At 36.8% G+C, this 14,914-nt stretch overlaps 1 protein-coding gene across 1 annotated transcript in view; it reads right to left on the bottom strand.

Moving 5' to 3' along the window:
* LOC109726762 (hydroxymethylglutaryl-CoA synthase-like) overlaps positions 1-8,589 on the bottom strand; it is a 10,805-nt gene extending 2,216 nt beyond the window's left edge. Inside the window, exons 1-9 of the mRNA XM_020256552.1 lie at positions 8,310-8,589; positions 7,096-7,202; positions 4,038-4,170; positions 3,645-3,788; positions 3,034-3,192; positions 1,577-1,650; positions 1,397-1,472; positions 1,242-1,297; positions 566-653 (exon numbers count right to left, since the gene is read on the bottom strand). Coding sequence (XP_020112141.1) covers positions 566-653; positions 1,242-1,297; positions 1,397-1,472; positions 1,577-1,650; positions 3,034-3,192; positions 3,645-3,788; positions 4,038-4,170; positions 7,096-7,202; positions 8,310-8,375 — 903 coding nt within the window. The 5' untranslated portion in view covers positions 8,376-8,589. The remainder of the gene's footprint in view (positions 1-565; positions 654-1,241; positions 1,298-1,396; positions 1,473-1,576; positions 1,651-3,033; positions 3,193-3,644; positions 3,789-4,037; positions 4,171-7,095; positions 7,203-8,309) is intronic.

Here is a 14,914-nt window from a genome sequence, read left to right on the forward strand (position 1 = left end):
GTAGTCCAACAATTAGGTAGTTCATAATAACTTAAAGGAAACACACAGGAATAACAAGTACAGATAGTTTTACAAGTCCATAGGGTTGTTCAACGTTTCGTTAACATACGACGGTTTCGTTTAACCCTTGTACATGTGACGTAGAGACATACGGCGTAACCGAAGACAATAGGTATTGTTCGTATGTAGAGACCATTAAGCACGAGTAGAAATTACGTAATGATAGGTATAAGTTATTGCTATAATCTATGAAATCAAAAATACACGCCGATGAACTAATCAAAACTAATGAAAATATCCCACCTTTTGCTTAACACTACAAGAGTATGCCATCACCAGAAAGAAGGTGTTACAAGAGTAAATTCGAAGTCCTGCCAGTCGTAGGGAAGTCGAATAGTTTGTAACGATGACACGATTTGCAGGTTCTTTTCGACCTCAGTTCTGTACACCATACATCGAACAAAAAGAAACGAACAATTAGTACTTTCAAGGGGTGATTGTAAAACAGTCATTATAGAGAAAACTGCTATAAAACAGGAATTTTCTATTTATAATAAACAGTTACCTTTTCAAGATCACGGCTCTGGTAACTTTCATCACCAGTCAAATTTGCGAACGGTTGCAGCTTTTCAATTGAATCATTCTCAACAGAGCTAAGGAAAAAAAAACAATAATAAAAATGACAAGTGTAGTGGACAAAGCCCGAAAATATGGTGTTACTTTTAGTATACTAATATCCTGATAGAATGATCATGCATAACAAAGATGTTTCAATTAAATGGTAGAGGGCGGCGATTGATTAAAAGATGGAACACCTTTATGTAATCTGTTTTTTCCATTTTATGGATGTAAAGCCTATAGGCAACCTTTATTCAGATGACTTCAGCAAATTTTGGCACAAAAAATGTTAGACAGATTATTTTAATGTTCGTGTGAGGAAACAGCCGTACTTTGTGAGTTGTGAGTCTGTGCTCAATACTACTCAGCAACATAAATGACTAGTAAGTAACTTCCTATAATTATTGCTTATATTCCTACAAAGTATGCAACCTTAATAATTAATCTTCATGTTTGATAAGCAAGTCTCATTAAAAAAGCTTTCAAAAATGATTATTATCATTAAGATGTGAATCAAGTTTGCAGTCTGATTTGAAAATCTCAAAAATAATTATACAAGCTGCAGTTGCGATCTACCGTTTAACTCAGTTTACAAGAAAAACTAAAAAGAGGAAGAAACAAACCTGCAGTTGCGCAAGAAGTCATTGAAGTAAAGTCGGGCAAAGCTTTTCTGTACAAGCTGTGATAGCAAAATAAAGAAGAAACCAAGTAACTCCTCATGCGTATATAACTATACATAATACATTTATAATCTGTTTTATAACGAAGTATATCATACCTTGTTGTAGGGAGAATGGAACACAAAATAGTCTCCATTAGACATGGAGAATTGCAGTCCTTCAAGCTTTTCATACCTAATGACATGAATGAAAGTAATAAACATCAAAACCGGATAAAATGTAGGTAAATAATAAAAGAAATACTAGCATTAAATTTGTTAACAGTTGTTACAACTTACTTGCTACAGTATCGCCTATAGCACGAATCTAGAGCCATGAGATAGCATGTCTGAGATAACTTTCCATCGACAACCTACAATTCATGAACATAATTCCTAAGAAAGGAGATGAATATAGGATAATCTAAAGCACTGAATCTTAAGAAGAATGCCAACTTCAAATTTAAACTATCCAGAAAAGACAAAATTCAGTATTGACATATTAGTGGAACATAGTATGGGTCAGCTGAGGGGAAAGTTGAAATACCCGATCCACTTAGATACTAGTTACTGAAACAGAGTTGACATACTGGTAGAACATAAGTGTGAGTGAGCTGAGGAGAAATTTGAAATACTTTGTCCACCTAGCTAATGGTTACTGATTTGAAGAAGTACAACAGCCAACATACATCCAGTTAAACTCTTAATATTGACTCTGTTGGAATTTGGAGAATGAGCAAAGTACTTGAAATGCTTAGAAATATAGCAACTGCAGCAAACTATGCAATAATAGGGTGGCAATTACCCACTCCACTCTTACGTCATTATCACTTGAGCCTCTTCTGGCAATCTTCACTTAGGGTTCCGTTTGAAAATATAATTAAAGATTTGTTAAGAATTATGACATACCACAATTTCCCTTCTTCCTCCATAACTTTCCCTGCTTTCTTCTCTCCCTTTTCCCGACAAAATCTAACCAAAAAGCTATACCAAGGAGAGGAAGAGAAATAAGGAAAAAAGTAATAAGCAGTGGTGGCAGTGATAAAGGAAGAAGAGGAGAACGATAGGAAGGGCCAAGGATGGGCAGGAGGATTAGGTAGAATAGGATAAGGAGTCGGCATACATGGTGGTAGAGGAGAATAGGTAGATGACTGGTTTTGTCACTTTACCATCTCCCTTAACACTAACCCCTAGACAGATTACTCACAAAACTGAGGATTTTTAAAGGCTTTAATTATCATGAAGGTTATTATTATGAAACTCGCGACGTTTTGTAGAGTATTCTGCATTATAACTTAGGAAGTCATGTACGTGAATTGGGGACCACATATTGTGCTAAACCATAGAAAACAGATAGTCCTGATTGAGAGCCAAGAATTTCCTTAAGATATAAAGGGGAATCCTAAAGGGAAGTTTCTATAATTCTTACTAGGATATGTCACATAGTAACGCTCGGGGACCTTTACACATCTGCCGTGATGAGTCAGTGGCATCTCAAATTTCACTTTAAGTTATTGCATGAACCAATCAGTATAGATACTTATATGGCAACATGAATTCAGATAAGAAAACTCTCAAATTCAAGAGCACAAACAACTTCTCGTTCTTTTATACCATTATTTGTCAAATAAATTTCAATGATTTATATTTTAAAGTTCTCGGAAGTCAAAAAATCCTTTGCCATCAATTCAATCATAAACAATAAATGAGAAGCTGCACATGAAGTAAAGCGCATAGAAGCATGGGAGGAAGCAAACCGGATATTCACTAGCAAGATCGGGCTTGTAGAAATCATAAACATGAGCCATGTGAGTTCCCCTAAATTTACTTTCAAAAGAAATAGGAGCATTTGGCCCAATTAGCATGGCAATTGCAGCTGCACCACCGGTAGGCCGAGCTGGCCCTTCTGCATAAACCTGTGAAAACAAGCACAGCAAAAGTGAGGGTAACGTATTGGCACTTTAAAGGATATCATATCCTGCAAACAGAAGATGATAGGAACATTTATCTGTATAGAACGTAGTATAATAAATGAATCTGTATCTTTATGTATGAGAGAACACAGGTTTCTTCTGAATCAAACAAATGTTGGACATTAGCAGCGCTTGTCATGACACCAGCACAAGAAGTGCCAGTGTGCCATCGACACAGCACAGTTTAGCACGCCTTGGCATACACCCTCTTTTATATGTCAACATGGTTGGCACAGGTTTATCATTACGAGTAGTAAAGGTGGCATGTGTTGGCAATGCCGGGCTATGCCAACTAATATGGAAATTCTTGGATGATATTTCAGAATCTTTAATGTAATCATAAGAGAAACATCTAAAAGGAATCAGCAGAAAAATAGACCAACTCTATGACCTACCGCACTATCTGTACAAACAACGAGTCCATAACGGCCATCCCAAGAGTTGCTCTCAACCCAATTCACACAGTTTAGTAGTGCAGCAGTTCCTCCATAACACGCATTAGTCGAGTCAACACCTTCGATATCGGTGTTACCATATTCCTGAAATTTTTTAATGAACATTGCCAATTAGTAGTTACTAAGAAAAGCATTGTGAAAAAGAAGGTCAAACAATTCGTTATTTCAAGGAATGCGACGTTGGCAACACTCAACATGTTAAACATACCAATAATCTTTTCAAGCCAAACAGACCAGGATACTAACTGAAAAAAAAATCCCTAATGATGTTTCAATATTTCCATACATATTACATAAAAAAGGGACTCAAAAACAAAAAAAGTTTGAATTAACCTCAAAAATTTGCATTAGCCAAGTCTTGATAGATTTGCTTTTGTCTATCACAGTCTCACTACCAACTTCCAAGCGTCCGATTAGCTTTGGATCGACCTGATACTTTTTTAGCAGGGAAGTAACTACCGTCAAGCTGCACAGCATTGTTAATCAGTATTCAAATCTTAAAGAATAGCATCTACATATACAGATGCTATATTAAATTATGAAAAAAAAAAAAAAGAAAAGAAAAGAAAAGAAAAGAATATATGCATGCTCTTTTCATTTGTCAAGCAAGTCATAAAGATGAATAGAAGTGGTGGAAAAAAAAAACTTCTAAAGCAATAGAATAGTCTTGAAAATCATTAATAACATCCTGATTTCTACATAACCTTGGCAAGTATCGGATGACTAATTTAAATAAGATCTGAACAAATGCAGCCACTCTAGCCTATAAGAACTAAAATCAAATGCTTAACAGATGCAATTCAGTCCCATGAATCTTTTCTCACACAATATCAAAACCCTATGACCTAACAATATTGCAGCTTAATTTTTCTACATGATATGTGAGACTGTTCTATACAACTTGGTTTGTCAAAGAACAAATGCCTATGCTTTCAAACGAATAATCATTGCCTCTTAAACAAAACATAGCATTACATCATTATTGTAGACAAAATAAGAGTTTGAGTCACCAGCTTATTTTAGGGTTACGAAATTGTGTAAACATACATTCTAAGAAAAATGGTCCAAACATACTTCATGTTAATTCTTGACTTCTCAAAATTCATTTTCCTTCCTCATAACTTCAAAAAAAAAAAAAAATGTCGACTCCACCCTCCAGGCTTTAGCCCACAAAAACAAAGCCAGGATAATATCATGCCTGAAAAACCAAAATATGATTTTTTAAAGTAGAGTGCAAGTTAAACAAAGGTTTTTTTGGTGGACCATTTTACTTTTCAATTGCCTAGTTAATATGCTGATATGCATATGGGAATTGCGTGACAATTAAGTTAGCAGTTGCTGGTGAATACTGTAAAGGAATAAGGTAAACACATAAAATAAGCCAGAGGTTGTGCCAAATACTTGTACATAAATCTACATAGAAGCAATAAAGTATGGAATGGCCTAAAGTGGCCATACTGCAATTTAAATGTTTAAAAAATATAGGCAAAGATCAACGTACCATAGAAACTAGAAAGTTCAGAAAGAGAGGTATCAAGAAATTATCCTTGGTTATGAATAAAATACCAGTTGCAGTAGACTTGAAAAATATAAAGCCAAAGTCAAGAAAATAAGCGACTAAGTGTCCATTTTGGTGTAGCCCATAGTGGCGGAATTAGGGGAGTCGGTGGGGGGCCACCGCACCCCCGTAATTTCTATAATTTTGCTGCTACATAACACAGTAGACTTTTGTGACTTTTTAACACAGATCATATTGAATACACTATTTGACTAATTTATAATTTTATAAAGTAGAATAGGAAAGTATTGAATGACATCCACAGATATTTTACGTAGGCTATGCTTCACTTTGACAGATTACACATAGTTATAAGTTTATAATATACATGTTTTCTTTTTTTGTTTACAAACTATGCCATATCGATATTCTTACATTCTATGGTACAAAATGAATTTTGATTTCCCCTATTCGTGATCGAATGATAAGTATCCTAGCTGATGTAGGTTTTTACTATTTTATAAACTGTAAAGAATATTTATTTAGAGAATAATTAATATGAATTTCAAACCAGAAAAAAGTCTTTTCATGTCCAGAAGTCCACCTAATGAATCACTAGTCAGTAAAAAATTTGATCTTCCAAAGAAGTATATCTAATTTTTTAAAAAATGTTTATTATAGTAAACTGCAATAACTTTTTCTTCACATTTCCAACAAAAAGAATAGCATGTGTGTGTGTGTGTGTGTGTGTGTGTGTGTGTTTAGGCGTCTGCACATAAATGTACACATGTATTTGTGTTTGAGAATGTACACATGCATGTACATGTGTGTGTGTGCATGCGCGTGTCTGTGCTGCATGCTTTGTATGTGCATTTGTGCTGTTTGTCCCTCCAGGTCATACAACTGAAACAAGCCCAAAATGAAGAGGAAACAAAAAATTCTCCGGCATCAAGATCTCACACACCCAACAAACTATGAAATTTCAAACCTCAAGGCATCATCAAACAGGGACATAAGTTCAAAATAAGAACTTCAACAAGAATCATCCTCAGCTGAAGATGTAACTATTTGTCTAGTGTCCTGAGGTCACTGTTATACTTTGCTCAAACTTTCTGTCTCTTAACATAGCAACTCAAGTTATGGTTGCATAAGAAATTGCACCACAGAGAGAGACACTGCCATCTAGGCTGCTAATGTCAATGTTTCAAAACTATATCATACACAAATCCAAGAAATTGGAGCCAAACAACAATACTTCCTAAGAAAAAAAAACATGTGCCGGTGTTAGCACCAATTTAAAAGGTTGTGACAACAAACTGTTCTCCAATTAGACTACATGTCTCCTTAGACATAATATTGATTTAGCACAAAAGAGACTTTTAAAAAGACTCATTCGCTAGTTAATTCTTCCCAACTTAGAGGGAAATCCACTATCTTGCCTAAGAGCATACAAACAATTAATAAATGCAAAGAGCATACCAAAGGAAAAACAACAATGTAGTTCTTGCTTTATTCTTACGTTTGTGTTGCATGTCTCTGTCACTGATGTATATGACAACAATTTCTACTAGTAAGTTACAAATTATAACTTGCATAATTGAGCAACTTAAGGAGTAATATAATTTCAGACTATTCATTTCCGATCAAAATATTTTCTCCTGAAGGTGCAATTTGACATACTTAATCTTGTCGGAGTCAACGCAGGATCAAAAATGACTTTGATAAACATCACAGAATATAATAGAAAAAACAATGCATTGGCTTAGTAAAAAATACCTCTTGAACTAAGAATTATAAAGCCGTACATTATGGTCAATCATTAGCACAAAATGTTTGGTTTTGTCGACAAAAAATAAAAAATAAAAATAAAAAATCAGAAAGGAGGAAACTCACCTCATGGATATCACATCTTCCAATTCTGTGCAAAAAGCCATGCAATCTTGGCCTAGTCCAATGGTGTACTTACCCTTGCTTGCTCCATCATGAGCCTCGAGGGCCTCCTGAAGTAAGAATATGTAGACATTAATCATTTCCCACAAAGCAAGAAATACAAAAGACAAATTTTTTAACACAAGCTAGTTATAATAGCAACAGGGAATGCAAAATTTTCTAGTAATGGACCAACACCAACGTGGTTCTCAAAAAACAATAGTGGACCATCTATTTTGTCTGAACTCTGCACCTACCTCTATTACTTGATTGAGGCGTTTTAAATAAGACTCGGAAACTATATTTTTCAAAAAGTTTAAACATGATTGCAAATCAAAGCTGACATCCTTGTTCCAAGAAGTTATTTCACCAGTTGTATGTACACAACCATATACAGAGACATCCAATAAATAAACATATATACTGAGCGTACTAATTTTCAATTTTCCACAGCAAGTTATCCCAAAATCCTAAACTGTATCAGAATAACATAAAAATAAGTACTCTCAACCAACCTATATGACCTTCCCTCCTTTGCACATCAATTGCTTTAATCTTCTCTCTTACATTGCAATCCAAGAAAGAAAAGCCTAACTCAACCTTTTTTAAAGTAATAAGGAACATGTGCTCCCAAACTGAAAAGGTTCCACTACTTGACTTTCCACCGCAAGTAATCCCAAAATCCTAAACTGTACCAAAATAACCTTAAAAAAAAAATTTATTTCATCTATAGCCCATATGATCTTGCCTCCTTTGCACATCAAATGTTTAATCTTCAATTTTTACATTGCACTTCAAGAAAGAAAAACCTGACTTGAAATTACTACGGACAGACACAGCAATTCTCTTCTTCTTTTTTCTTTTTTCTTTTTTCTTTTTTTTTTGCTCCATAATTTCTCCAAATATCCAAGCATTTTTAGCAACACCAGATTTTATCGAGTCCAGGGAGAGCCATGCATTCCAAAGCAAGCATATCCAACACAATCCAAAGGTAGCAAAATCAAATGATTCTACGAGATCTCCTCCCCAATAAATCAACAATGTGGTATTAAAAAAAACAAAAGAGCAAACCAAGAAAATTGCAACTTGATGATTAAACTCCAAGAAAAATATAAGCTCAAATCCATTAAAAAAAAAAAAATCCGAGCATTTTAACGAGAACAATCTCCGAAAATCACCTGGTGCACGCAAGTAGGAGGGAAGTAGATGTCCATGGCGAGAATCCCCACATCCTTGCAACCCATCGTGGCCAACCCCCCTCCGAATCCCCCACAAAACTCCAGAAAAAGTTTTTTTTTTTTTTTTTGTTTCTTTTTGGATCCTAAGGAGCACAAATAAGAGGAACCTCTTATTCGTCCTCTTCTTCTTCTTTCGATCGCTCGAGAGAGATCGATCGCTGTGATGCGAGAGCGATGCGCTTCTCAAGTCTCGACCCCGGGCGGAGGCAAAAGCGGCGCTGGGACATTTCCATTTATAGCCCTCGTCCCGTCTCGTTCTCCGCACTGTTTGTTGGCCTTGTATTTCGCTGTAATTACGACGTGTGCCATCTCCACTGGACCGGCGCTTGATCGCTCGCGGGTTCGCTGAAGATTCCGGCACGTGAGCGGCGTCGCGCCCCGGGATGGAGAATTTCTGCGTGAACGCGGTATACCACGTCAGAAGTCCTGACTTCGAGAAACATCGATTAGAATGCTCTGATTGGCAGTCTGCGGATGAAGTTTTTGAATTTGGCTCACGTAATAGTTGCTCGTACAGAAAGCCTGGGAAACAGTTGCCAGTGGACCCGCTTTGTCTGGCCGTTGGATCTGGATCGGACGGCGGAAGAGTGATTGAGGGGATTTGAATCTTGATCCGCTTTAAATGGTTCCCGGCTGACACGGACAACTGGCACAAACCGTGTTATGATTAATATTATCCGAAACTTTGTCCACCACGTCATGCTGTGGACCGCCAACTTACGCTTTGAAATATATATAATCGCCAATGGACAACTGTCCCTTTGAAATATAATCGCGCGCTCTGATATTGCAAATTATATAACCTTGCAAAAATTCCAAAAAAAAATTAGATTTTACTTGGAGCATGCCCTAAACATTTAGGCGTACCCAGGGTAGAGAGTTAATAATTGCATTTTGAGAAGTACGGGCTGTTCTTCCACCTTGAGCTTGAAACCCTCAAAACTTTCCTTTCCTTGCATGTCGATTTGTCACTAGATTTTTCTTCTTGAATTGGTTTTTGTGTTATTCGGCTTCCTGTTGTTGGTGAGTTTTGAACTTATTCTTGGTGTTTTGGGTATGGCACGCTTGATCGAGTACACCCCAGTGGCTGATCGACATAGTAGATTGGCATCAGATTCCGGTGATAAGTGATTCAAGCTCAATCACCTCTATAGGACGGTCAATCGAGCTTAGACCTAGGTCAACTAAGATTGGACCCTAGGTCGACCAAGGGGCAAACAATACCACCTAACAACTTCGTTTTCAACTACTGACCACCTTATGCACCGAAAAATTGTGAATAGAATATTATTATTAAATATATGCTCTAAAAGCCAACCAGGCCGACACTTGCATTCATTTTAAAACATTGTTTTGTACTTAACATTTTTATTATTAATAAAATTGGGCTTTATTTAACTTTTGTTGTGTATGTGCTCATGAGTTGTCTAAGAAATTAATAAAATGATGATGCGTATTCTCAATACTTAAGAATTTGAGGCATGAATATGTCACTGGTGATTAACTTCTAAATGCTCTAATCGATGGATCATCAAGGCCGGGACTGTGATTACTCTTATAAGATTGGTGCACGTGTTACTTTCCATTCAGGGTAGACGAGTGTCAAGACCACAGGGTGGGGATATTGAAGCGAGCACGCGGGTGGTTATTAGAGAACAAGGGTATCAAGCATGGCCAATACAAGAAGTCACTTGTATGTCTACTCATTAGTCAATGACTTGTACGATGTTTCAGTTGTGTCAGTAGTCCTTCGACCTGCGGTGCCTCAGCTATTCACAATAAGGTTACTGTAGTTTGATTGTATATACTATTGGTCCTTAGCCATATGCATGGGTCCTTGCGGTGCATATTTTGTCACGCCCTAGGCTACAACAGAAGGCCCCAGGTACGCTAACAAATCTATTGCATGCACTAGGATGCACCCCGTACACACAAAATGCCATCAATAACCTGTCAAAAGTAATCATGCTAGAAGTCCACCATCAATAGATATCAGACTCCAACATCAACTATATACTATAGCAACACTATAATATGTACAATCATCCCAATAACACTCGTCAAAACATACAACATCAGTGACTCCGCTAGTTCCCAAAACACTTTTACAGGTTGTTATATAAGATTGATGGGTGGCCCGTCTATACACGTATAAGAAGGATAGAAGATGCTAACTATCCGTGATCCTCATACCTTGATCAGCCGCTGATATAAAGGGCTCTAAGAAAGAAGCAACAAAAGAGGGCATGAGAACTATAATCAATAGTCTCCAGTGGGTACATTCGACGATGCTGACGATCTACACCACTAGGTCCACTAGAAGCATAAGGCTTAATTTGGTTCGGGAATTAGTAGAAACTAGTTATACCGGGGATAGGTACAAGTATGGGTTTTTGTAAGAATAAGGGTACTTTTTTTTTGTTTGGATAAAAATATGAGTATAAGGTAGAACTAGAAAAATTATGTTTGGATTGTTATTGGAAATAAGAGAAATAGTTGTTAGTTATAAATAGAAAATAATGATAATACCCCTATAATTGAATTTTAAATTTTAAATTTTAAACTTATAATTTTAAATTGAAAATTAAAAATTTTAACTTTTAAATTTTAAATTTTGAAATTAAAATTTAAAATTTTAATTTTCAAAATTTTAATTTTAAATATCAAATTTTAAATTTAAGACAAATTTAAATTCAAAGATATAAATTTAAAATTTAAAAACTAAAAATATCAAATTTAAAATTTAAAATTTAAAAATATCAAATTTAAAATTTATAATTTTAAATTATAAATTTTAAAAATTTAAATTTAAATTTAAATTTAAAATAAAAATCTCTCTTTCTTTCTCTCTCTCTACCCGGGGGGTGGGAACAACTTGTTCCCTGTAACATATTGAAACCTCGATAGCGATTATCGAACTTTAGCCAAATGGGTTAAAGTGCCGAGAAAAATAGATGGACAAAGTCCAATTGACATTCTAACAATATTGAAAGGGTCAAAGTCGAGTTCCGAGAGTGTTAAGTAAGTTTAGCATTGCTCGGCGCGATTTAAAAGTGAATAATGCGAAAGAAATAGCTGGACATGTTCCATTTAGCATTCCAGCGAGGTTGGAAGGGCTAAAAATGAGTTTAAGAGGTGTTAGAAAGGTTTTAGTATCGAACGGAGTGAAATAGAATCGAAAACGGCGCAAATATAATATTCTGGGCAAAGTGTACCGGTACAACCAGCGAGTTGTCACTGGTACAGCCCTGCTGCCTGAGATGAAATTGCTCTCGGGTTTGATTTTTCGCAAAAATGTACCAGTACACCCCTGCTGTGTACCGGTACACTTTGGTAAAATCCTAGAGACATGCTCTCGGGTTGCCTCTGCGCAGGAAATGTACCGGTACAAAATCCCGTATACCGGTACAATTTGGGTTTGACAGCAAAATGAAAACTGCTGCAAATACAAGTGTTTGGAGGGTTTTGTTGTAATTATTACAACATGTTAAGACCCCAATGCCCCTTCTCTCTCTCCCTCCCACAGTCATTCACTCCCTCCATCTCATTTCTCTTATTTTCTCTCTCTAGAAAGCTCTCCAAAAAGTGAATTTGGAGGAGATTTGAAAGAGAAGCTTGGTTTTGGTAGCTTGGAGAAGACCTAGGGCTCTCCTACAAGGTGGACTTGGGGATAGCTTTTGGCTAAAGTGAGTTTAGGGTAAAAGCTCATCTAGAGTTTGGATTTCCACTATATAACTTAGAGTTTTGAGCTTTTCTCATGTTTAGAAGCTTTGTTAAGCTTTGTTCACCATGAAACCATAGTTTTTCTAAGGTGCTCTAATGATGAACACCTAAGGTTTAAAGTAGATGCCTTAGGAATGCTTGGAAAGACTTAGTGATGATGTTAGAATGCTTCCTAGTTGATTCTAAGCTAGTTTTTGCTTAGGAATGAGATCAACGTAGGAGAAAACCCTATATGGCATTGTCAGAGCATGGATTTTGAGGCTTTTGTCTCCGGTTGTTTTTGAGATAAATTGATCTCTTGGAAACCTAATTAGGGGTATTCCCGACGGGTGGGACAACTCCGTTTGACATTACGAAAAGGTCTAGATGAAGTTATTGAGAAAAAGCCTAATTTAGCTTCGTTTTGCCGCAGGCGAAAAAGTAGGGCTTCAAAAATCTCAAGAATTGAACCGTAGCATCCTCTCAACCATCTAAGGTGGGTGGTGCATAGCGAAGACTTCAGAATTCCTTTTGTGTCTAAAGAGTCATATTTGAGCATATGTGTATTAAGCATAAAATTTGCATAGTAGAGTTATATGTGAGCATTTCATTGCATGTTGTGAGTACAAATGCATGTGAGTTACTAGCAAGAATGTGAGAATTTTATAAACCCTATTTATGCATGACAAATGACAAGAACTTAGTCAACTTAGTAAACAAATGTGACATCTTGACATAGAAGCAGAAAGTGACATTGATGAGTCGAGAATGCTAGAGTTGGAACACTTAGAAAACAAGTGTGGCATGTGTACAAGAATATAGCAATGTATATGACACTAGTGAAAGTAAAGAATGCAAGTAAAGGTGTGACAGTGACATTATGACAATTTCAACCTTAGAGTTAAGGGTCATATGTGTATTGTTTCCTTATAGTTAAGGAATGGATTGAACTTAACATCCTTATAGTTGAGGATTGGATTATACTCACCTGAAGTCCTTACTCGAGGGTGGTAGCTCCTCCTTGGGCATGTGCTCCTGAGTTATCATCACTCGGCGTAGTAGTCTCCTCATAGGACAGTCCCGTCGGGTGTAGTAGTCTCCCCGATTTTTGGGATTTGTATTAGTGAGTCTATTGTGGGCAAAACCTACGGACTAGCCTAGAGATTGGGTTATGAGCAGTGACCTTGCATTCATCATGAGTACTTTATTGAGCATAGCATTATCTATTGTTTAGGCATATTAGCTGCATTTGCTTTAGCTTGGTTACTATCTATCTATTCTTCTATTATGGCTGATTTAGACCTAGTGGAAAAGTCGGTGTGGTCAGTTGCCGAACCCACTGGAAACTTTATTGTAGTTCTTACCCTACTATTTCCACAGAGTCGGGACCAAGCGAGCCGGCGGACGACCGCGGTAAGGGCATCGCGCCCTAGATAGAGACCTCCCGAGTGGGTTTCCATTTTGTAGTTGCATACCTTTATACATCATCTTTTGTATTTTGATGACTATGGATGTTAAAGGAAAAGAACATGAATGATGTAAAAGATATTTTATATTTCAATGCAAGAAGTATATTTTGAGATCATGTGATGTAAAAGAAAAGAAATAATGAAAAAAATATAAATAATTTTCTAAGTGTAGTTTATTACTTTCACTATTGGCTATTGCTTGCCCTCATGCAAGCCATTGTGTATGCTTCCGTTTTGTGCAAATTCATACTCTATTTGTACAGAATGTTGAGCCTTGGGCGGACAGGAGAGACTCTGTCCATTCGGCGTCTGTTCGACGCGCTCGAGCCGGCCAAAATGGATCGAACTCGGGACGTGACATTCCCACCCCTTGTTCCACCCCTGGGTGGGAACAAGTTGTTCCTACCCAACCCGGTACAAGGAGGTCTTGTACTGGGTTGGGTGGGAACAACTTGTTCCCAGCCCACAAAATTTTGTTTGGGTATAAAGGGGGGGATAACCCCCTTATCCTCCCTTTATACCCGAGCCAAACGCCACCTAGTAGTATAAAGAGTTGTATAAATTACAAGTATATTTGCTAAAAGGAAACTATCACTATCATGCCTCTATATAAGTACTGAATGCATTAAGTCATGTATCTCATTCATCGACTGACTTAACAATCTGGTCTAGCCTATGTCGTCTCATATCTAGCACCCTTTTATAGTGGTCCGCTACCATGCAGGATACGCTCTGGCCCATGCCAATAATCATACCTTATACCACAACCTCCAAAGTGGCACTCACGGGGTGCAACCCACACGGAGCATAGTATCATTGCTAATCTCAATATGGCAAACAAGCTGTAGTCAAATACAATGATCAACCAGATCACGGTAATACTATCTCAGTGCCCCAGGCACAATCATATATCTCAGTATCCACCACTGTCTACTAGCTCCCAAGGCAATAACACATAACACTAGACAATGAAACATATATGTATCTCTTCACACTCAATATAGGTAGGTATCAAAAATACTACTGTCATCTCCACTATGTCAACATATCATCTCACAAGCTAACAATATGCAATATAGAAATAGAAGTTAGTCTGTTGATTTCAGCGACATGGAACCATCTATAAACTAACTCCAAGAAAAGTGGAAAGTGCATGGAGAGAGATCAAAAGATAATAAAACTAGAGCAATTTAAGCAAAGGTGATGATAGTCCTCCACAATAGCACCACACAAACCCAAACTCCAACAAAAGAGTTCTCCAAAAATTCTACTCCTAATACCACAATATAATCTATTGCTAAAACTCTCTCTTTAATATTTAACATAATCCCCACAAAATACCATCACTTACCTTTGATACTATCAGTAAGATTC

The sequence above is a fragment of the Ananas comosus genome, linkage group 21 (assembly GCF_001540865.1).
Source record: "Ananas comosus cultivar F153 linkage group 21, ASM154086v1, whole genome shotgun sequence".
In the NCBI taxonomy this organism is placed as follows: domain Eukaryota; kingdom Viridiplantae; phylum Streptophyta; class Magnoliopsida; order Poales; family Bromeliaceae; genus Ananas; species Ananas comosus.